Source organism: Hydra viridissima, unplaced genomic scaffold (assembly GCF_058129835.1).
Source record: "Hydra viridissima isolate aposymbiotic clone 2 unplaced genomic scaffold, HvirCarnegie_v1 scaffold_9, whole genome shotgun sequence".
NCBI classification, from domain to species: Eukaryota; Metazoa; Cnidaria; class Hydrozoa; order Anthoathecata; family Hydridae; genus Hydra; species Hydra viridissima.
This window is the reverse complement of record NW_028324308.1, coordinates 16232501-16257555: the sequence shown is the minus strand read 5'-3', so window position 1 is coordinate 16257555 and position 25055 is coordinate 16232501. Positions and strand designations below refer to the sequence as shown.

At 30.5% G+C, this 25055-nt stretch overlaps 2 protein-coding genes and 1 pseudogene across 3 annotated transcripts in view; 2 read left to right on the top strand and 1 right to left on the bottom strand.

Moving 5' to 3' along the window:
• The first annotated feature begins 1025 nt into the window (after window positions 1-1025).
• On the top strand, window positions 1026-10016 carry LOC149884294 (uncharacterized; annotated as a pseudogene). The gene is made up of 5 exons (XR_016456031.1): window positions 1026-1178; window positions 2255-2327; window positions 6972-7842; window positions 7996-8176; window positions 8751-10016. The product of XR_016456031.1 is annotated as an uncharacterized LOC149884294 (transcript).
• A 6926-nt stretch (window positions 10017-16942) lies between these two features.
• LOC149884293 (uncharacterized) lies at window positions 16943-18418 on the bottom strand. The gene is made up of 2 exons (XM_090098734.1): window positions 17848-18418; window positions 16943-17793 (listed from the first exon to the last, which is right to left on the bottom strand). Exons 1-2 carry the CDS (start codon window positions 18416-18418, stop codon window positions 16943-16945), a joined length of 1422 nt encoding a protein of 473 aa, XP_089954860.1.
• Window positions 18419-23254: 4836 nt separating this feature from the next.
• Window positions 23255-25055, top strand: part of LOC145185401 (uncharacterized) — a 35576-nt gene continuing 33775 nt past the window's right edge. Inside the window, exon 1 of the mRNA XM_090099148.1 lies at window positions 23255-23425. Within this exon, the coding sequence (XP_089955274.1) occupies window positions 23415-23425 (11 nt within the window). The 5' untranslated portion in view covers window positions 23255-23414. The remainder of the gene's footprint in view (window positions 23426-25055) is intronic.

Genomic DNA, 25055 nt, shown 5'->3' with positions numbered 1-25055 from the left:
AATATATGAAAAAAGAAAATGGCCCAGAACCGGCAAACCCTAGTAGTACTGATATAATTATTATTTATCAAAAAAAGCTATTTATTATTTATTTAATTCTTTTAATATTTTTTATGGTAAAAATGAATATCCATTGTTTGAATAACCGGAGAAAATTTGCTCAAGTTACTCGTTATTATCAGGATTAATGCTCATAAATTTAAGTTAAACTAATATTAATTGTTATCTTAAAAAATTGTCTAATAATAATGGTTTCTTTGATGCTGTATTGCAATTTTATTTATTAGTTAGAAGCTTCTTCTTTTTTTTCCTGTATTTCTTTAGCTTCTTTATTTTCTTGCATTTCTTGTTTCTGTGAAAATTGAGAGCTTTGGAAACTGCCTATAAAAGGATAGAATTGATCTTTTAATGGTGTCGCAACAAAGAGGTAATTTTCCCATCAATGGTGTCGTAATAAAGCTGTGCTATCTATCGATAGCATTCTTCTCAAAATTGAAAAATATCTTTTGTATATATTTTTATGTTTTTTTAAATACAACATTCGTTTGATAAAATTGTAGATTAAAATTGACAATTTGTATCATACTTAACCCTGTTTACATAGTCTGTATTGATGATCTTATCAAAAACATGCACAAAAGTTGATATATCTCAATTAGTTGGATTTATAAAACTATTTTTTACTATCCTTAAAACTTTAACTCTTGGTATAAGTCATCAAAAATCTAGCTTTAACCAGTTTTAACCAGTTTTAAAAAATAGCTTGGTGTAAAATAATAAAAGCCAACTTTTTGTTAACCTTCATAAAAATGTAGGATGAGTTCGCGCATCAAAAATCCTAAGCATTTCTTGACATTTCATTTAGTTTGTTTTTAAAACATACTTTTATAAAATTGTCTTTAAGATTATATCTAAGTAATCCTTTTTCATTCAAATCTTTTAACTAATCATCTTTAAAAGATTTAAAGAATGGAAAGAGAGAAGCTGGTAGAAACAATAAAGTCAATTATTCGTTGCTGTCTGTCAGTCTGAATAAACAAATTTAGTTTCGAAAGTATTTAAACTTATTAACGCTTTACGTTTTGCTTCAGAAGCAAAATTGCATTTAAAAGATATAACTTTCAGCTCATTTTGTATTACGTATAAAATCAATCACAAAGTGGATGCAGAGGCCTAAGGTAGTAGATCTTCACAAAACTTACAAGTATTTCAACATATCTATTTGAAATTTTTAACTCAGAACTTAACTGAGGTAAACAACAGTTTTTTTGTAAACTTTTAAATAGTTTTTTTAGATATTGGTCATTGAATCATAGTTAGAGATTTCTCCAACAACGACCCGAAAGAACGCTATTATTTGATTTTCTTTTATCTAATGATAGTTTTTAAATTGGTCATTAACTATTCACAGTTTTTTAAAAATTGAATATAGTTATTCAACAAATTAAAACTTCAGTAAAGAAGTCTGAAAGACAACATACAGATTGTTGATTCTCTGTGAGATATTAGTAAATATTATATTTCCATAGACTCATTTGAATGTTGCATGAATACGCGTGATGTGCTTATATTACATCTACGCTATTTCCCGCTGGCTGGTTGGCTTGCAGGAATAATACAAGTCAGGATATAATGCGAGTCAGTTTTGAAGTATGACGACACTGTTTTAGTATCAATGGAATTAATAGGTGTCATTAAAATTGGTTACGCTAAATTTAGCATGTTTAATTGGTTAATTAATTGGTTATGTTAAGATTTTGGGTGCTTGTGGTTAAGTTGTTGAATTGCTCTTAGTGTTTATATATAGGTGTATTTGACTCAGCGAAAGGTAAGTGTAATAGTATGCTCGCTAACTTCCAACACTTTTCGTTTATATAAGGCTTTAACAACAAAATTATTATGCAAACAACAAAGATATAATTACTACTAAATCTTAACATAAAAAACAATAATAGACTCGCTGATCTCGATAGAAGTAATAACGAGATACAAACTTCCAAATCAAAAATTATACGCAATAGTGACACTTGCTAATGATCTTTTTCTTTTTGAATATTTCTTGAGAAAATATTCTCTGTTACCGCCTTTGGAGTTAACGGCCTAAATCTCTAATTAACTCTCTTTTCTTACTTCCAAAAAAAACTAAATTACATTACATTAAGTAACATTAAGTACATTAACATTGTGTTAGTTATATCCAACTCTGGTTGGGTTTTTTAAGAAGATGAAAATATCTTAAATCATCTTGTTTTAGATTCCAGGCTTTGCCGTATGTAACTGGATTAATTCTACTTATATCTTATGTCTATGCTTTCATTGGAATACAGGTATTTAACTCTTTCAAAATGTTTTCTTTTTCTAAAACCTCTTTAAAATGTTCTTAAAATTACCTCTTTTTCTTTCAAAATGTCTTTTTTCTCTAAAATCTTTTTAAAATGTCTTCCATGACAATCTGCAATGCTTGCTCAACAGTTCTTTTTGTATTTGTCTGCAGATGTTTCTAAAATTAGGTGTTGCTATAACATAGAAAATAGATTTTACCTTCAAATTTGTTTAGTGTTTTGAATTTCGATCTCTGAGTCATAATTCCGTTGAACAGGCTTTGGCAATTATCTGTTAATTAACTTTTGTCTCTGGGCTTGGAAGTAAAATCATAAAACTTTTACGGAATTGTCGCAAAACATCCTAACCGCATTATTTTCATTTCATCGCTGAAGAAACAATTGAAGTCGTTGTAGTTGAAGTCGTTATAGCGAAAACAGTTTTATTCAATACTGATTTTATCAGTGAAGAAATAATTGAAGTATTAGTCGTTATTAGTGTTCGGCACAAATTCAAATAGTTTGATCAAATATGCGTCAAATGTTTGAAATGGCCAAATTCAAATCTTCCTATTTTGAATTTAGATCAAATTCAAATCTTTCCAAGATTTGATGTATATTTGAACGTTATTTAACTTATTTCATTTATCAATTTTAGTTATCTGAATCTATAAATTTTATTCATATTGCAGCATTTGTTACTATTTCTCACACATTACAGCTTCTTTTATTCTTTTTAATCCAACCAAGACTTCAAGCACTGGCAAGCTTGAATGGTATCTGCAGAGAGAAGATTTCTTTTGTCAGTAATAAGATTTTTTCCTAATGAGAAGAGCCTTTCTGATGATACAGATGTAGCAGGAATGGCCAGGTAATCTCTGGCCATTCTGGATAGGTTTGGATATTTGTCAGATCGAGATTTCCACCAAAGTAATATGTTGCTATTATTGCCGCCATCTATCTTACTTGTATCATTACAATAGTTTTCAAACTCATTACATGGGTTTGATGAAACACGCGATTTGAACGGGGTATATTTTGAAACGTTTTGAATGCTTGTAGCAGTTGTACCATTGCTTGGGGCATAATTGATTTGATATTCACAATTGACTGTGTCCATAATCTTTGTATACGACTCGCTGTTTGCGCCCTTATCATTTTTGTAATATTCAATACCAAATCTTGGGTCCAGGACAGTGCAGATAGTAAAGCAGTCACTAGTCAAATTATAATATTTTGACATTTTTGCGAGCGCTGCAACTGTAGAGCGGTGTAGATTATCTTCAGGGTTGGTTTTTGTGGTCATCCATTCAGTAATGTGATCCAAAAGAATATTGAAGAGAGGAACCACCAAAGACAATGTGGAATATGAATCACCACTAATGAGCTGGGTAAATTCCTTGAATGGTTCAAGATACAAAACAATTGTTTCAAACCTGTTCCAAACATCTGCTGAAATTGATAGACAACAGTCTGGATTGTTTGCAGTTGAGTCGAAATCGCAAAAATACGCAATGAAACCAACTTTTAATTCCATTGCTCGTTTAAGCATATCAGCTGTTGAGTTCCATCTTGTAGGGACATCAAGTATTGGTTTTAAGGTGCAATTTGATTGCTGGAAACCTTTGAACCTAGAATATGATTGAGGACTGGATCGGATTTTTTTAATTCCTGTTCTAAGTTTTACAAGATCATCTTTCAAAACATCCAAACCTGCTTGCGCGCCCAAATTCAGCACATGAGCAAAACACCGGATATGCTCAAAGGTGGTTTTAATTTCGTACTTGGAATTTAAAATATCCATAAATGAATTATTATTGGAAGCATTATCTAAGGTAATGCCCATTCCTTTGCTTGTAAGACCGAATTCAATCAAAACTGACAAGAATGCATTAGATAAATTTGAACCTGAATGGGAATCAGGCAAGGATTTGAAATCAAGAGTTTTGGCATGAAGGTTCCAGTCTTTGTCAATGTAATGAGCCGTTATGCCCATAAAAGCAATGTTGTTGGGTGATGTCCAGCAGTCAGTGGTGAATGAAACCTTTGAGTCAAGATTCAAAAAAAGGGTCTTTAGCAATTGTTTTTTGGTGTTGTAAGTGTCCATTATCTGGCTTTTTAATTGGCGCGCACTCATGATTGACAAATTTGGTTTCAGTAGAGTGAGTAGTTTACGAAAGTGGCTGGACTCTACCTCATTAAATGATTGATCATTCTTGACAATCCAGCTAACTAAGTATTCATTGAATAGATCTGGAGAATAAACGATTGGTGTCATTATCATGTCATCTAAACGTCGTTGCTTTGGTTCTCTGTCCCCAAGTAATTTGCTTTTGTGTTGAGAATTTAAATGGTTCATTAGATTTGTTGTCCCACCTTTATTGTAAGCATACTTGTTCTTGTGCTTTGGACAATGCTGGCATATGGCCTTGGTTTTGTCATGCTCATCAACTGTGAAATGATCCCATACAATTGATTGTGAACGTTTGGTGGTTTTTGTAACAGAAAAAGATTCGGGTTCTGGATTATCCGACATAATTAGGAATGTAATATATATTTCTGAAATAGATACATTTCAAGGTTGTTTACAAATAGTAAATATACTAATATTAAGTAAACACCTAATGAAAATGATTAAAATAATAATGGTTTAAATAATAAAAATAATATTAATAATAATGATAACAATAATAATAATTATATATAAGTCACTTGTCTTTATAAATACAATAGCTACATAAACAAAGTTAGACAGTTACAAACAGTTAAAACTGATAAAACGTAAAAGTAAACAATGACATATAGCAACTATTATAATGAAAAATAATTAATGAAAATAAGAATAACGAATATTAAAATAAATTTGAATTTGAATACACGACGGAAAATACAAACAATAGACAAACATACAAGACAATATACAAAAACGCACAGAAAATTAATAAAATTAAAAAAAAAAATTCTTTGCTTTCAAGCAAGCCATTATTATATTTTTTTATTATTTTCTTTTTTCGAATGATTGTTTCTTTCAATGAATGTTTTTCGATTCGTTATTGTTTTACTTTTTCCATTTTTATTGTGGTTAAATTGTATTTGCAATTTTTTCTTTTGATTTTTACATATATTTTTTTCTACGTTTTTTCTTTTAATCTTGTACTTTGTTTACATTTCTTTTCTTTTTTTCTTTCTCTATGCTCTTTACTTTCTCTTTAATATTAACAAACTTTAATTAAAAACTCTTTTTTTTTTTTTTTTTTCCGTTATTGAAAGGCGACCGCCATTCCGGAAACCACTGCAAAGACCCCGGAATAAAGTGATATATATGTTTGCGGGCCTGTAAAATTTGGCGTTTTTTTTTCAAACGCAAAAATTGAGAACAAAGTGAATATTTGAAAATCAAATCCAAATCCTCCAGATATTTGTCAAATCAAATTCAAATCTATCCCCTCAAAGAACAGTTCAAATTCAAATCTTTAAAGGTTTGACGTATATTTGATTTTGCCGAACACTAGTCGTTATTCCAAAATAAACTTTTAATTTTAATTATGTGACTGTTGTATTTTTCAAACAATTTTAGATGCAAGCCCACCGAGCGTTTCGGCTGTCACACACTTTTCATCGTTCGAATAAATAAAATGTTTAAGCCGAACAAGATTTAAAATTTACGTTTACAATTTCTTTCGTTTTCCATTGTCATGATAAATAGGAATATATGGGACATATTCAAATGCGTATAGGAACAAAAGTGCAAAACACAAGTTAATTAATGAGACGAAAGTCACTAACTGATAGGGAAAAAATTATGGCAAAAGAGCAATTCACTAATGATCCCATAAATACTTAACAGAACTATGACAGCAGAGTATTAAGACAAAGTGTCGACAACATTTTTGAGAAATGAAAAATAGGGCAAAACTTTTCCACAACTGAAATATTGTTGATCAACTAAACGTTATTACTTTAGTAGACGACCTATAAATGGCTGCTGCACATGGCTGTCGCATAAAGTAATAGATAAATCTATTTTGGCACTTAAAGAAATTTTAAAAACTATCTGATAGGATTTAAGCCGAGATGAACGCTTTTCCAAGAGTTTGCATGGACAAGCATATAATTACAACAAAGCATTTACAAATACCTCATTATAATGTTTTTTCAACTACATTTTGAAAAAACATTATGAGGTATTTGTAACTCTTAATATAATACATTTAGCTGTATCATGTGCTTTTTTAGATTTTTAGAACTGACTCAAATAACGTTTTTGAAATGCTACTTATAAAAAACTGATCAATTAATGAACATTTTTAAGAAAAAAAGTTCTTTTTTTTAATCGGTTATAGGCTAAATACGTTAATCGCAGCATATATTTGCAAAAAAAAGTAAAACTGAGAGCGAAATTTAGAAGAAATTATATTTTAAAGGGATCTTATACCTATTATAAGAACTGAAATATTTAGAATGTTGAAAATTTTCAAAACTCAATCCTATTCTTGATAAATTAAACATCTGGCTAATTTATAAGGAAAAAAGTTAAATCTTCAATTTTTTTAGCTTGAGTTTTCTTTCAACCGGAGTTTTCATGGAAAAGAGTTTATAATTTTCTAGTTCCGGGTTTTTTTTTTTAATTTCGTTTTTTCTATTTTGCAGCTTTCGAATGGGTAATCAGTTAGCAACTGACTGCTTTCCATCAAATATTGATCTCGTACAGTCGGCTCAGGCTGAATACGATTTTCTTCGCCTGGTCGACCAATATCCAATGCTTTATTACGAAAGTCATTTAAAAAATGCTGTGCATCGTTATGAGAAGTATTGGCTACCACTTGTTGCTAAATATAACCTGAATGTGGTTGCTCCGCTAGACATCGAATGGGTGTGGCATTGTCACATATTGAGCCCAATTGCATACCAAAGAGATTGCTTAAGACTGGTGGGAAAAGTCATTGATCATAAGCCGATGTATTTAAACTTACATACACAAGCTGTTTCAAAGAAGTATTGGTCTGCTGAATATCCTAACACCAAATACGATATCGATCTCACTGACTTACATCCCACACTTATTTCTTAAGAAGAATTCAAATGCTCTTATGATATTGTAGCTGCCGCTCAACGCCACAGAACCTTCATCTACAACACTTCGTTCCAACATTTCAGAGACAAAAAGTTTTTAAAGAACTCGTTGAAACGATACTTGATTATGCTTTCCATAAAACGAAAAAGTCCAGAAACGTTTGTTGTACCGTGCTATGATATGGACTTGATATGGCATGGTCATCAACAGCACGTGTTGCATTATTACAAGGATACGAAGCATGTTCTGGGCAAAGTTCTTAATCACGATGATTCAACTACGGATAGAAGTCTGGGGTCAAAACTACAAAGAGGCAGCACAGCCACAAAGTTGCTATGGGAAAAGTTTCACTCAAAGTATGAGGTTATGGGTGGAATGCTTCGAGGTGAACCACCGTTGCCTAAAGTGGAGATGGATAAATATTCTTTCGCTCAGTCAATTGTAAAGGTATAAACGACATTAATCCTTTTATAGCATTGGTCAATTATTTAGTTCCTTAAGCAATGGTTTTGAATATCTAAATGTTTATGTAATTGATGATAAAAAATAATTCGTTTATAAAATAGTATTTTTGAATAACGCTTCTATTTACTATTTCAGAACTGGACTGCATTGTTGCATTTAATGTCCATATCCATTTCTGATGTTCCTTTATCTGATTCTGGTGAGCTGAGGGACAATGAATACATCGTTGATATTGAAGTAACAAACAACAGAGGTTTAACTATGTTTCGTAGACATTATCGAGTGATAAATGGTATTCGAGAGTTTAAACTTGAAGGTATAAGTTTATTTGACAGAAGAGAATGTATTTAAGAATAAGCATAAATTTAGAAGGGGAAAAAAAAAACTCGCTTGAAACCAGTCAAATAAAAATACGAATGTGGAATGAAAAGAAGGATTTGGAGCGAAAGTGTTAACGACAAAATATTTTTTTAAAAAAATTTGATGTAATAAGTATTACTATGAGTTTTACTAAAATCATGACAAAAAATATTTTTAAAAATTATTTTAAATTATATTATTAAAAATTACTTTAAATTATATTATTAAAAATTATTTTAAATTATATTATTAAAATTAAATTATATTGTCAAAAGATTGGAGCAATTAAAAGTATAAAAGTATATGATATAATAAATTTTACTCTTATATAAACAGTGTATTATTAACAATAATTATTATCTTAAGTTAAAACAGTTTCTTTTACAGTTCTTTCTTTTTTATCACTTCTCTTTTAACTTATTTTTATGTTTATTTAGTTTTATGCTTATTTTCTGTTTATTTGTTTACTTAAGTATTTTATTATTATTTTTTATTATTTTTTGATTTTTATTTTGCTGTTGTTTTTTTAGAGGAAACATTCTTTCAATACGATTCAAATACAAAATACGAAATTCAAGTAGTTTGTGCTAATTCCACACTTGAGAAACAATTTATTGGAGAATTCTCATCCCACTCGTTCTCGTTTGCACAGCAACAACAAATAAAAACAAGTTTAAAAACACGTTCACCAACTAATGAAACAATCACATGCACGATAATCTTTCATAAAACTTCATATTCAGCAAAACATGATACCGTATTTAGAGCTAATAAGTGCGGATCGATTAACTCTTCGAAACATCTCAAGGACGTCATCGATAGTTTGCAAACTATGTTGCCTATTTCCCTTACCATGGATTCAGCCCCATGTGAATATATCGACAACCCATTAAAGCATCTCGGTGATTTTCCTTCATCTTTAAAATGGAGAGTTGTGCATTCTCAATGCCCTCCGCTCTCAGCATTAGAAGTTCATGACTCTGATGGAAACGTGATTGCAACTTCGCACACAATCGACAACTCAACTGTGCCTAAGCATAAACAAGTTTCTGAACCATCTAATGTTTTTACCTGCGACTCGTTCTTTGAAAGAGTCATGCTGATCAGAGGTCAAAGAGGAGACTGGGGCTTAGTGAAGTCAAGCTGGGAAGGCTACGATAGTTCTTTTGCAGGACGTCTCGGTAACTTAAAGGTACAGTTGTTTACATTTGAAGACAAAGAAACGAGATTAGTGAAAGGTATTGATGAAAGTCTTTGCACCATTACAAAGCTCTCCTGGCTAACAGAAAAAGGAGGAGGCTCAGTAGATTTGGTTTCAGGAGAAATAAGATTAGTTAAGCTCGAAAAAGACGTTCCTGAGCATCTGTGTGTTGGCTTATCTATCGCAGTTTTGTTTGTTCTTAATCAACCAAGGCCACCACCGGATGAAAATGGCTACCACTCTCCTGATTCTAGAATGTACAACAAAATTAGATTGAATAGAATGTTCATGCTACATGCTGCAGGTTTGCATTTTACTTTGCTTCCCAGATGGTACCATAAGATTAATAAGAAGGGATACTTTTGCCAAGTGCATCCAAAACATTTACATGACTTTAAAAACAATATTGACAAGCAGTTAAGAGTTAAATTTAGCAATGAATGGAAAATATCTAGTATTGACCTCAGTCCAAGGAAAGGAGGATGCGGTGGATGTGGAGCTGTTGATCCTAGTATAGATTTTGATTTTAGTGGTTATGGTTGAGCTGTTTGTGGGGGCTAGAATAATGCCAACATTTGAAATAAAATTTATTTAAGTATAATGAAATGTTTTCTTTCTTTTTGAGAAAGTAATGAAATATTTAGTTCTCGAAATATTGTCATTATATATTATCTTTATATTTATAATTATTTATATTATATATGTTAAATCAATAAAATAAAATTTTGATTTCTAATGGTGGGGTTGATTAATTGTAGTTTTTCCAGGGGAATAGAAAAAGGGATTTCAAACTTTGAACATCATCATTGATGGGTAGGGGATATCTAACTTCGAATGTAAAGATTGGTGTCTCAATTTCATCGACGTCATCGAGACCTTAATCTTTACTTTTTATTGGTGACTGAAAATTACGTTTTAGTAGCTTTGCCATATAAAAAAAAATTTGTATAATGCGAGAAAAGTAGCAACTTTTAACCTGAGTGTAATCGAGACAATGTCAGGAAAATTGAAATCGAACATAAGCGATTTTAAAATGCGTGATATATGGGTTGTGGATATGGTGTTAATAAGTCTATCGTTATTTATATAACTCTGACAGCGCAGGCAAAACAAAACAGCGCATCTCAAACAACTAAGTTTCGCCCTCATCTAAAAATGAGTTTCCACATTGGTCAATTTGTTAAAATTTAATTTGATTCATTTCAGATTTTTTAAGGGTTGCGATAATTTAAAGTTAAATCATTTATTCTATATTACAAGCTTTGTTTTACATAAATTTTAAAATTATTCCTTTTAAGATACGATAGTTTATCTGAATTTATTTACAGTTCGTTTGGTTTTTTATTCCCTCCATGGTTTGTTATACATAATGCGCAGTAGAAGGGAGTAGTGGGGAGGCAGTTAAAGTAATTTGACAAACATATGACATTCAAAGAATACTATGAAAAGATGTTTTATCGTGCTTTTTAAATGAATTGTGGAGCGCGTAACTTTAAAGTATATTAAAAAATTACATTTTTTCTAGACAGATATAGATTGTTCTAGTTATCTATAATTCTTTGTTTATTTTTGTTTACATTTTGAAGCTGAGTGGCGCAGCGCCCACACTGTTACAACCCATTTACGAGTTTGTTGTTTTTATTATTTTCTGATTTAATTGTTTGATATCAGCTAACGTCGTAAGTTTTTTACTCCACCACACTCAACTCAATCTAAATATTGCTATGAAGACCTCGAATGGCTTTTTTTATGTATCTTTGAATGTAATGTAGTCAATGTCGCACTGGGCGATCTTACAGGTCAAACGAGAGCAAGATTTGAAATAATCGAAAAAGATCGAAACATGTTTTCCTTTCTTTGGTCTTTTCCCAATTCTCTAACTGAAGAAGAACTAAATATAAAAGTCAACAATCTTTACAAAATCCACTCAGCAGAGTTATGTAGAGAAGAATTCGTCGAGGTGATCTGTCGAGGTGATTCGTCGAGATGATTCTGCATTTTTCTTTGATAAGAAAAGTTAGAGTGGTCAGTGAAAAGCCTCTGCATTTTTCTTTGATAAGAAAAGTTATAGTGGTCAGTGAAAAGCCTCTGCATTTTTCTTCGATAAGAAAAGTTATCGTGGTCAGTGAAAAGCCTCTTGAACTGCGAAACATTTTTTTCAAATTTTCCTAAACTTTATTTTCAGAAGAAGAAAAAAAATTGCAAGTTTTTTGCAAAAGCTATCAAACTCAAAAATGGAAACACTGCAAATCTAAAACAATATCTCAAAATACTACGTAATGATGAGTTTTCTGAGATGTGAAATAAAATTCTTCATAAAATTATGAAATTTGAAGCAAAAGCAAATCTACTCTTTTGCGCAAAGTTTACTCGTTAATGAAAAGGGACTGCATTCTGTTTTTATTTGTTTTTTTCTATAAGTTTAACTTTGAATTTTCTGACTTGACGTTTTGGCGCCTGAAGGCTAAAGATTGTTATCATCAAGGGTTATTTACGTTCCACGTTGGGCAAGAAACGATTTTACTATTTCATGATACTTTCCATTGAACCTGACTAAACAAATAGAGTGTTATATTTTGAAGAGGGAAAACGAAAGAAATCATAAACATAAACTCTAAGGTTTGCTCAGATAAAGTTCAAAAGTATAACGTATTTGATCAGAGGAAATAGTGAAACAGCTAAAACACCAGGTGGACACATTAAAAATAAACACATTAGTGGCATTAACTTAAAACAGTTTTTACATCAAAAACGACCAGAAAATCAATTGCAACTGCACAGATTGAATGAAAATAATTCAATTTGTAAGGTGCGTGACAATTCTGTAAATATTTTTATGATTTTTACTGACAAGCCAAGACCAGAGTAAAATGCTATTTAAAAAATAACTAGCAAAACCTATTTTTGAGAACCATGACTAGGAGGTTGAAACAAAATGATTAATCGAACTTGAAGATAAAATCCCCTGTCTATGCCAGAACATCACCTGATTTAAGAAGCATCAGCAAACTGATAAAAGAAGAACAGTTTAACAAGATTTTATGGGAGAATCGATAGAAGGGTTTTTTTTGGAGATATTGTGAGTGGTTTTTTGAAGAGAGCTTTAGGGAGATTTTAAAAAGAGAGTTTTGGAAAAGAGAGAAATGAGATTTTGATAGATGAGGTGAAGAAAAAGAAGCAACGGGATGCTTTCAAAGAGAAAAAGAAGATTTTTGAAATGAGAACAGCTCTTATATAAATAGACACTTTGGCCGACGACGGTAAGAGAATGCTTTTGAATGCTTTTGATTTCGTGTTATAATCTGTATTAACATATGTTAAAAGAATATTTTACTTGAGTAAAACACTTGAGAATATTTAACAAACGAAAGATTACTCATGAAAGATCATTAGTAAGTATCGCTATCGTTTTATTTATGTTTCGATTGAGAAGTTATTATATTGCTATTAAATTTATTAAGATTTTATTTTTAATTCTTATGTAGATCTTAAGTGTTAGAAGTCTACGAGTCTTTCGTACAGGCCATATATAGGGAGCCAAGGGGACATTTGGCATCGGCCTCTAAATCCTTAAAGTATAAAAACTTTAGACATAAATCCTAACTCATGTATCAGTATTATGATTCATTACTGTTATTATTGTTACAATTATTATAACTTTTATTATTATTATCTTTATTATTACTATTATTATTTTTATTATTATTATTATTATTATTATTGTTATCATTATTATTATCATTATTGTTGTTGTTGTTGTTGTTGTTGTTGAAGAAGAATGTAATTTTAATTTATGTTTAACTGTTATTTACTACAATATTTACACGTAATGTAATAAGAAATAAATTCTTTGATGCTGTTTTAAAAAATTTTATTTATTAGCTAGAAGCTTCTTTACTTTCTTGTAGTTCTTGTTTTTGTTCTAATTGAAAGTGTAGTAAATTGCCTATAAAAGGATAAGAATTGATCTTGATGGAAAATTGCTATATGTTTTACTTGATTAAATAACTCATGAAGAGAGTATGAAAGTGGTGCAAGTAAGCGGAAGAAGAGGATGTTAAAAGATGAAGAGGTCAAGAAAACGAGGATCATAACGTCATTTGCTTCATTCGCTCAACAACCTCACTCACCGTAGTCCAAGGTGACAAGGTGTTCTTAGTGACACTATCTAAGAGCCCAAGTGTAAATAGTGATGTTTCTTTGCCAGAAGAAATTGAATTTAACTGTTGCAGGTAGAAAAAGCAAAATATGTTTATAGTTTTTAGAGGAGGAACAAGTTATAGAAGAAATTGCAACAAAAGAAAAACGTTTTTAGAGAAGGAATGAGATGCAGAAGAAATCGCAGAAGATTCAATACTAAGAGAGCAAACAATTTGAACTCTTTAAAATGACTTGCTTCAATATTCCCAGTACTATTTCACAAGAAGCAGCTAACAGTGCACTTCCTTTGCGCTTACTTACCAAATCTCTTTCAAATGGTGAGACATGGATAAGAGACTGGTTATGCTAGAGTAAAGAGAAACAACCAATGTACTTTGTACCGTGCTTTATTACCAACTAAAGTAATAAATCATCTTTCAGTGCGCAATCTGGATGGAATGTTGTCAGATGATGTGGGTAAAGCTGAGCTTTTACCCACATCATCTGACATCATCATATTTCATCATCTAACATCATCATATTTCAAACGATAACTTATCGTTTGAAACGATAACTAAACGATAACTTATCGTTTGAAATGACAGTATCGACTTTGTGGGTAAAAGCTGAGCTTTTTATTGTGTTGAAAAAGGTAACAAAATTTTTACCGTGCAACTACGTCACACAACAACACCGTGCAACACCGTGTCACAGAAGCGTTTTAATGGATTATCAATTCTTAATATAAATTCTAATTTAGCGTGCAGACTAGATTTTTTATTTTCCATTAGCAAATTTGCTGTGATAAACGCCAGAAAAGCATTTCTGTAATTAAAATTGTCTGAACATTTGCTGCGGTAAATGAACGAAAAGCATTTCTGTAATTAAATTAGATGTTTAGTCATTGAAACAATTGTTTTTATTTTTTCATTAACAACATAAATAGATAGTTGTAAATGCGTGATATACAAGAAGCCTCAAAATATAATAGCGGCCTTTCCCTGACTCAGCCTCTGTGAGGGCCTGCTTCCGTTACACTAATCATACACGAACCACACCAGTCACACAATACTGTTTAACCAAATCATAAACACTTAAACACCCTAACATTACCAAACAAAACAAACTTTTTCTCCAAAGACTAAAACAATTCTCTACCTTCAAAATACGAAGACCGTTTCAATTTTTTCCGCTGGGAAAACCGGCAAAGCCTTCACGTTAGTAAAATAAATTAGAATTGATTTGTGATTTTCTATGAATATAAACAAATAACTTAGATTTAAAGTATTATTCCGCTTTTTATTTGCTAAAGACTAGTATTTGGGGAGGGCATCATCCCTTAATAATGTAGTATGTAAACAGGGGCAGATTGGGAACACAAAGTGCCCCGGGATCAGTGTTCTGATTTTTTTCCTGACTTTTCATTTCGATAATATAGTGAATTAAAAATTTTGCAATCATGAGATTTAAACACACTGGTGTTTTATTTACTTATTTTCAATCACAAATTTTAATAAATTCTGCAAGAAAAGAATATTCAACAAGAAAAGATTTATTGCATCAAACAACAATTATATTTATTTATATATATATTTATAGAATTATATATGGTTCGCATAGTATAATTATATAGTTATATGGTTCAATTGTATAATTATATATGGTTCACATAGTTTAATTATTTGACAGCCAATCAGTGGCATTCTTAATTTTATTTATGCAATGGGTAAACCATATGAGACTAAATTTATTTTTTTATTTTTATTGATATAGATTGGTATATTATTATTTTTACAGTTTATTTGAGTATATTTGTGGCCTATTTATAAGTAGAAACATCTATCTTTTACCTCTTATGAGATATACAATTGATTATATATGTAATCAAATTACTGTGTCACTTAGAGTAAAAGCGGGTCAAACCGATCACCGAACAATAAAAATCAAGTAGGGGAAAACCTCAATGAATGGGACAGTTTTAGCAAAATGCTTTTTAAACGTAGATAAAATTGTTTAATATATATATTTACATATGTTTGACAACCACCGGCTCTTGCTCAATGATATAATAAAACAAAAAAATTGGATTTGCATTTGGCTATTGGTAAAAAGAGAGTTTTATTGGAGCATGACATTTGTCCCATTCATTAAGTATGTCTCATTGAATGGGACAAACATTAAAGAATTAAAAATGAACGTATTTAATTCAATCATTTTTCAAATTAGTTTACTAATTGTAAATGTAGTTAAATATATAGATACATACAAAGACCGCACAAAAAATATTTTTAACTTTAAACATTTTAACTCTAATTTAATTTCAATCAATGTAGAACTTTCTCATTTTAGAATATTATATTTAGTTATTTTTATTTAAGTAAAATATTACAGTATAAAGTGTGTAAATAATACCCATTACCCATGGAGGTAAAAGTAAGGGACTGCAGCATCCCTCTGCTGAGCTGTAAATAATACCTTATTAAATTCATTGAATTAGTAGTATTTTGTCCCATTCAATATGCGCATTAATTTATCCAAAAATGATTAGTCACACTAAAAACAACATTATTTAAGCTTGAATGTTTTACACATTGTATTACTAGAGACTGCTATCTATTTAAGGATGGAGTTTTATTTTCCATATCTTCTAAAATTGCTGCAAAACCAGAAAAACAAAAATATTTTTAAAAATTACTTTTTACATTCGAAAACACAATAACATCCATTGTCATTACGGTCATAGCGCAATAGGATGGATGAGTCGGTCAATTGAATTCTTGTTTCTACCACTTTTTGTTACAGGAATTTGAATATCCTTACATCGTTGCTTCTATAAGAATCTGAGTTTGTCCCATTCAATAATCGTCCCATTCATTAAGGTTCTCCCCTAACTTTATCATTTTTTAAAATTTTTAAACTATTTTTTTAAAATAAGATAAAAAATACCAACAAGCACATTATTTATTAATTTCTTTTTTTCTTAATTGTATTTGAAAATATGAAAACTAGAAGAAAAAAAAAGATCGCTTTTGGCAGAAAGTCTGTTAAAACCGATCAATATAAAATACATTTAATAGATTTAACATTTTATATATGTAAATGTATATATTTTTATATATTTTTTATATAGCATACAAAAATAATAAAAGATTTAAGGTTTACATTTTTTACAACAAAAAAAATCTGAACCCATTACAAAATTTTTTGGCAAACATGTTTTGTTGCAGAGCCAAGTATTGCAACTTGGATTCTCGCATGACATCCTGTCCAAATATTATTCTTTTTTACATTTTCTGCATTTAATAACTTTTCTTCTTTTGGCTAAAGGTGTTGTAATCGGTTCTATATTTTGAGCTTTACGCTTTTTAGCTTGTTTTTCAGCTAATTTGAGTTGCTTAACTTCTGCTCTTTTTTTAGATGTTCTGCAACATTGTGTTCTGTAATACATTGGCCAGCAATTTTTGGAATATTAGGTTGCCTCGATTTTTTTACATGAGACTGATTTTTTTCTTGAAAAAAACTCTTTAGCTCATTTTCCATTTCGATTTTCATTCTCTCATGTAGTGCTCTGTACTTGTCGAACCTCGAAGCTGCAGTTGCTGGTTCAGAAGATAATGCTAAAGACTTTATTGTTCGCAATGGCGTTGAAGACGTCGGTTGATTAAACGTTTCGGAGATAGCTAATGCCTGTTGATTGATTTTTTTTTTGTTAAGTAGAAATAACCCAGTATATTCAAAACCAGCAATAGCGTGCAAACGTGTAAAACACTTACCGCTCTCATACACCTGATTGAGCAACGTAGGAAAATTTTCTTTATCTAAGTTTTTCCATTTTGTGTCTTTGTAATATTTGGTAAGAACTGCCTTCCACACTTGCTTAACATGACAATAGACACCTCTGTCCAGTGGCTGAAGAATGTGAGATGAGTGAGCTGGTAGACAAAACAAAATTATATTGTTTTTCCGACATAGCAATACAGCTGCTAAACTGACGTGAGACGTATGTCCATCAAGATGTAAAATATGAGTACCACTAATAGCTTGACATTCTGGTATATACACTTCCTTCAACCATTCAATAAATGTGTCATGCTCCATCCAACCAGATTTAGAAATTGAATATTTGGTGCCAGTCGGACCACCTAAAGCCCACTCAGCTCTAAAGCTTAGTTTTGCTTTGTATACCACGAATGGTGGTGTAAAGTATCCATCAGCATTACAGCAATTGTTCACTGTATAATGGATTTTTTAATTGTTACCAGTGAATTTCAAAACACGCTTTGCACCTTTTCGACATACTACAAATGCTTTGCCTTGATCACCACAGAAACCCGTTTCATCGTAATTCCAAATGTGACAACCAGAAGTTATCCCAGACAATTTATACTGTTTAGTGACAACTTCAAAATAATTATCAATTATTTCTTGCGTACAAGAAGCGGCTCTGGCAGATGCTAAAGTGTGAGTTTTTCTTGAGGAAATTTCTTTAGACCATCGGTTTATAAATGCATAAAACCAGTCTTTGCCAGGCCTGCCGTTTTTAAGTAGGCCTGATTGATTTGCACGAAGAAGGTAACCGCACACAAAGCCCATGGCATCATTTTGTGTTAAACCATAACCCCAATCACATAGGAACTTAAACGCATGCACCATAATTGACTCTGTTTGCTGTGAGAGTACGGATGTTGATCCTGATCCCTTGAAGCTAGCATTGTTGTTGTTCTTGCGACCTATTAGAGTTGAGAATGGAATGCCATATTTGAATGGAGCTTTTCTGATTGAAGTATTTTTTTCTTTTATATCATTTAACGCAGCTTCTATATCTTCTTCATTGTATGACTTTTTACTTGTTGTCATCTTGAAAGTGAATAATTAATAAATATCATTGAGCCATTTTTGTAAAATAACTTTATATTGGAAGAACCCGGAACTAACACTTGAGAAAATCCAATAATTTAATTCACCTAAGTACCTAATTTAAAAATTCACATACTACTTAATAAAGGAATTTAAAGTAAATATGTGAATGATCGGTTTACCAGAAAAAATGTAATATTAATTTTTCTTACTTTTTGTCTAATTTTTAATTATAAAACAAAAAAAAAATTTATGTAATCGATATTAAAATTAAATTTTCTACAAGATAGAGGTAAAATTATTTTTAAACGAATTATGGTTCCCGAATTATTACGATAGCAAATAAAAGAAAAAAAACAAATTTTTACGATTCTCTTTTAAACTGTTATGAAAAAAAAATGACTGAAAAATGACTTGGATTTTATTTTGACACATTTGAATCGAGGAGATGATTCTCTTTCTTCTGGTGTTTTTATTTTTTAAATTTTCCTATCAGTTCCCGTTTTATTTAAACTTTTCGATCAGTGATCGAAAAAATAGTATGATCGGTTTGACCCGATTTTACTCTATCTTTGGGTTTTACTATTCAGCAACATTTTTGCATAGATCGGCCCAAAAATTGGTGATCGGTGTCCCTATAGGCCAATCCGCCCCTGTATGCGAACGATTCCTTATTTGCGCTACGTTGCACAGTGACCCAGGATGATCAAAAAAACAGCAAAAGCTCAATAAAACTTGAAAATAGTTGTAAATAAACATATTATATATGAGAATAATAGTTTTTTGGGTCAAAGAATTCAAACTTTTAACACAAATATTTTTTACGCCCACCTTTGACGCGTACATTGCGTGCATACTTATTTACGCGCGCGTAAAGTTTGAAGTCAATATACAACATCTTTGTACATTACTCTACTTGATATTTGCATGAAAATGGTTTTTAAAGGATGTTCATACATAAAAATATTTTTTTTTTTTTTAGATTTGTTATATTTGTTATAACAAATTATAAAAATATATTTTTATATATCATGATGGTTTATGCAAAAAAAGGACTCCCACAGAAGAATTGCGCTATCATTTATTGCCCCGTAAAATTTTTTGCTCATAAAATTTCTGATCTCTGTAAAAATGTTCCTAGGCTTTAAAAAAAAAAAAAAAAAAAAAAAAAAAAAAATTTATTCTTAATAAGACAAAAAATATTGGTTAGAAATCAGAAAGAAATTATACAATCTAAAAAAAAAACTCTTTCTGCTATCAACAGAAAAAGCTACTTTACGTAGCAAGATTTCAAAAAAGAGATACGAGATGAAGCTTTATGGCAAAACTCTGCAGCCAGACCACTTAAGAGATATGAATCCTGAAGTTAAACCAGCAATTAAACCGAAGGCAATCATGCCTACTAACTTAAACATTAATTTCATGGATTATTTTAGTTTACGCTTTCTTTGATAGAAGCCTCAACTTTTCTCCTTCTTCTTGCTTGGTTAACTTAATACTCACTATCAGCGAAAGAGTCTGTAAAGCATGTTTCAAAGAAGTTTTATGGTTAACTTAAAAAACAAAAAACCTAGTTGAAAACCAGAGAAGAAAATAAGCGTAATATATCCAGAACATTATTTTGTAACTTTTTCTTAGAAGCATATTATACATTTTTTGTTCAATTAACGCGGGTTTATGCAGTACTATTGGCTTCTTGTATCTGTTAAACCTTAAATAGTGGCGGAATGATGTTATTACTTATAAGATTGCAACCCTATATTACAGAAATTATTAAAAATTTTCGAGTTATAAATTACTGGTTTTAAAGAAAGACTTCTTTAAGGTGAAGTGATAAACTTATCTGAGGTATTGTTACCTATGTTAACCGGATACAAATTCTGCATAAATGACTAATCATATATGGTTATTGCTATATGACCCATTTCTCTGTATCTTAACTTAAAATGAAGCTAAATTTAAAAGTGTTGACAATAATACACAAATTTAACAGTGTTGACAATAGTACACAAATTTTGTAAATAATGCTCCTTTTTTTTTGAAACAGTGATTATTCTTTTTCTCACAAAAATCAGTTTTTATATTTTTAATTTACAGAAGTGTTTCATTTTTCTTAGCAAATGTAAAAGGTTCTTATCTTCTCCTTCCCCCTTTTTTCCCTTCCACCGTGTTATTTATTGAAAATGAAACAATTATTATAACAAATGTTCTTCATTCAACATAAAATATGCTAAACTATATACACTGTAATGTGCAACCACTACTTATATAAAAATCGACTTAGGCGATGTACAGCTTCTACATGTTTAGATATCAACTTTAAAGTCAAGTTATTTAAAATGACTTTTAATGTAGATTTGTTAACCAAAAGAATAAAAAACCGTAGGAAAAACACACATACATATATATATCTTTTTTTTTTTTTTTTTTTTCAATATTCACAAATAAAAAATCATTTAACACTAAACAAGTTTTTTTTTTTTTTTCTAGAACATTTTTTTTCATCAGGCAAATAAATCGAAAAACAAATTGCTGGTACCATGACAAATAGATCTTTGTCATGGTACCAGCAGTTTGTAAGCATTTATTCAAGATTTCCACTTTAAAGCTAGCATCTTTCAAACATATTTGAGGTATCGATGCAATTATCCATTAGCCCGTTTTCGAACCATTTTAAGGTCGAAAGGATTCAAGTAGCAAATTAATTTGGGGACTTAAAACCAGGGGTGTGTAGTCGGAGTCGTGGAGTCGTAGTCGGAGTCGGAGCTCATTTTGGCTAGAGTCGGAGTCGGAGTCGGAAAAATTGTACCGACTCCAACTCCGGTTTAAAAAAAGTCTTTCAAAGTTTCATAATTTTCATAACAACTTTGTAGATTATGTTGTTATTCATGAAAATATTTTATGTTCTGTCAGTCTAAAGCACAAGTATCAAACTCTAGCCCTCCAGTTGCTACAAAACTACAAGTCCTAGGATGCTTTGAAAGCTGTAGGATATCCAGACACAATGGGAATTGTAGTTTGCAACAACTGGAGGACAAGGAGTTTGACATGTTATTTTTAGGCTTTTAAAACAGTGATAAGCAATAAGGTATTTTGCTGCTTATCACTGAGAATCATAAATCACCCCACTTGCACTCTCCTCTACCTTCCCTTAAACTATATAATTTCATGATCCCCCAACTCCCGACTTAAATTGTCTGGCACTGTGCTACATATTCTTAGTAGAAAGCTAGGCGTGCCACCACCAAGCACCAAAGAGTTGCTCCACAAACAGAAAGACTGTAAGTATTCAATTAACTTTGTTTCTCTGGAGAGAGAGAGTATTAGAAAATTAGTGATTGAAGAAGCTGTTAAACAAAAAGAAGAACTTAATGAATCTCTTAAGGGACGCTTTGTGTTTCTTAACAGAGTGAACTATTTTGCAATCAATGTTTAATTCTTTTTTGAAAAAAATGAAGCAGTTACCAAAACATCGGTAGTAAAAGACATCAAAGCTAATCACATCAGCGAATTTCTCCAGGTCTTAGTAGAAAAGATTCTTAAAGAATATGAACTTAAAGAAGAACAAGTTCTTTCTGTCCAGCTGACAATATTTCAAACATGATTTTGACAAATTCATAATGTTATTAGCGACTGCATAAGAGTTTATTGCATAACAAGAGTTCAGAAAAGTTGTTTGTTCAGAAATTGTTTTCTTACAAATATTGTTTAAAGCACTAAGTGGTTGGATTATTTGTATCATAGTGATGAAATAGCCAATGTTAACATTTTACTACAGTAAATTTGTTATTACAAATTAGTTACTTATGAAGGAGTCGGGGTCGGAGTCGGAGTCGGTCCATGATAAAATCAAGGAGTCGGAGTCGGAGTCGGAACAGCAGCTTACCGACTCCACAGCCCTGCTTAAAACGTACCTTATTTAGAACAATGTGGCAAGAGCTACATTTGTTCTTAAATTTTCAGATAGGAGAAAATAAATATTGAAGAACAAGAGATTTAACGAATCAGATAAGATTTATTAAGTTTAGATATTTTTTTTTTTATAAATTAAATTTTATTAAACATAGGTTTTACTGGCGGTGAGTACTTGCTATCATGAAATCACCAGCTTTCTAAATTCACGAACTTCTCCACAGCAACAGCCTATATACAAGAGTGTGCTTAATGCCTTGTCATAATGTCTTTTAATGTAATTAGTTTGTAAAAAACATAAAATAAAAGACACCTCTTCGAATCCGAATATATTAAATCAACAAAGTAAATAAAAAACAAATAAAAATTTTAGAATATTTAAATAATACTTCCTCTCTCCCACAATACATTGCGCTGATTCCATAAAAGACTGTATAGAAATTGGAACAGTATTTTGGTATGGAGAGAGAGTACATAATTGGTATTACTCTTTGATTGCCATCGGACCAGGTGTGGTGAAAGTTGATCAGCTAAAAGTCGTTTTCATAAAAACTTTGAAATAATTATCATAATTTTCGTTGTCATAAACCGTGTTATAAAGAACCATAGAACCCTTGTAAATACCTATTTAAATGGCTCAGTCTGATTTAAATTTCTTGATGCAGTTTCGAGTAATAAAAGTATACATTTACTCGTTGATGTTTCTTATAACAATATTGTTGTTAAATTTTAGATAATTTTTTAGCTAAATAATTCCTAAAAACAGACTGTTTAAAAGAGATCAGTCAAATGAATATAAAATATTGTTCAGTTTTTTGACTGATCTCTCTGCCACGGATAAAATGAAAGAGATTACGTAGTCATATCGAATGAGTTTCAATGCCGGCATTGTTATAGCATAAATGAACATTCTTTTAGTATGTGTAATCAATCTTTTTTTATTGTCGTCAGATTAGTTGAACGTATCTTATAATTCACAACAAAGCTAAACGGACATTTATGGAATATAGGAGCCCATTCACTGGACATTTGAAAAACCGAAGGTTTTTATGAGAATCGATAACATTTTTTGGTTTTAAAAGTTATGAAGAAAATGTAAGTAATATTTTGAATATCTTCTTCAATTAAAAAGTGATTAATAATTTTATTTAAGGTTTTTATTCATATCTTGTCGTTGCATATATATGTGCATATATATGTGCATTAAAAATATATGTGCAGTTCATATATAAAAATTGTTTTATTTACACCATAAAAACACTCCTTTTGGTTCTTTTGATTGACTTTCGATTCACCTTAGAAACAAAAAAAAATTTTTTTTGGTATTGGACAAAACGATGTTGTCAAAATGTTCCCATTCACCCGCGTAGTTTATTATGCATTCCATTAACTAAATGCAATCGTAAACTTTAGGGAGATAATAAAATTTTGTCTTGTTGTTTGAGGATTTGGATACAGTGTATCAAAGTTTTCGAGCTAGTATCTCTTAAATTAATTTCTAATTGCAATTTTTATTGTAAAATATTCTTTAAAAAAAATAAAAATACTGCAAATAAAAAAAAAACCGATATTAAGGGCTTTAAAATATTGGTGAAAAAAAGAAAACTTTTCACTTCTTCGTTACGTCATTTTACATCAACAACGAAAGGATTTTTTTTGCGTTTAATCAAAGAAATATCTTTCCTAAAAAAAAAATATTTTACGTAGGGAAATCAAATGAGGGTCGAACCTTTTTGGCATTTTTCAGGGGAACTTCATAATACTTTTTATAAATTTTCAATCCCATTGATCCGCTTAGAAATCGAAGTTCAATAAAATTCAGAAATGTTTTTAATTTGCTGCTACATAGCGTTGAGCGTGCTTAGGCTATTTAAAAAATCGTTTAAATTTTTGTCGGCAAACGTAAGTTTTTTGTATTTCAAAAAGTAGAAATTATGTTATAATTAAGCATGGAATTCTCGAAACTATTTTTGTTTCGATACGTTACGAAACGAGACTCGTAACGGAACTCTTCTCGAAATGTGTTTGAGTTACGAGAGTAAAGTATTTAAACTTTCGGGAAATTTATTTCGATCGGGTCCCGGTTGTTACGAGAATCATTACGAGAATGGTTTCGAGTTTCCCGAAACTCATTTTTCCCAAATTTTCATTGTCTCATTACGAGAATTATTTGTGTTTCGGGATATTTCGGGATATTTCGAGTTATTTCGAGTTCCAGAAATGATTTGCAAAAAATTGGATTAACCAGTAAATCAGTTGAAGTACACATTTTTAGGACATTTGACGAGCGCTACAGTTGATTTTTGTTTTCTTTTTTTAAAAAACACAATTAAAGGTTGAAAATATCAATTTAAAGTCTTTTATTATATTACTTATCAAGACTAAGGTTAGGACTATTGTAATTGTAATTGTAAAAATTAAATACAATTACACATTACAAAACAATAATTTTGTATTGTAATATTACAGAAACAATAACAAAATTTTACTTTGGTATTGTATTGTTGTGATGAAAAACAATTACAATAAGTATTGTATTGTTTTTCTTCTAACAATGCAATAAAAATTCGAGAACTATTGTATTGTTTTAATGAAATAAAATTACAATAAAAATTGTATTGTTTTGATGAAAACAATTACAATAACTATTGTAGTGTATTAAATTACATTAAAGTAGAAAAGCTAACGTATTTTAACGTATTTATATTCATCTCTCAACGTATTT

What these genes read in the sequence shown, in the direction of transcription:
- LOC149884293 (XM_090098734.1), bottom strand. Translation starts at nt 18,418, where the DNA reads ATGACAACAAGTAAAAAGTCATACAATGAAGAAGATATAGAAGCTGCG. An exon ending in ATTTGTAGTATGTCGAAAAG is followed by an intron (nt 17,794 to 17,847) that starts GTGCAAAGCGTG and finishes TCCATTATACAG; the next exon opens with TGAACAATTGCTGTAATGCT.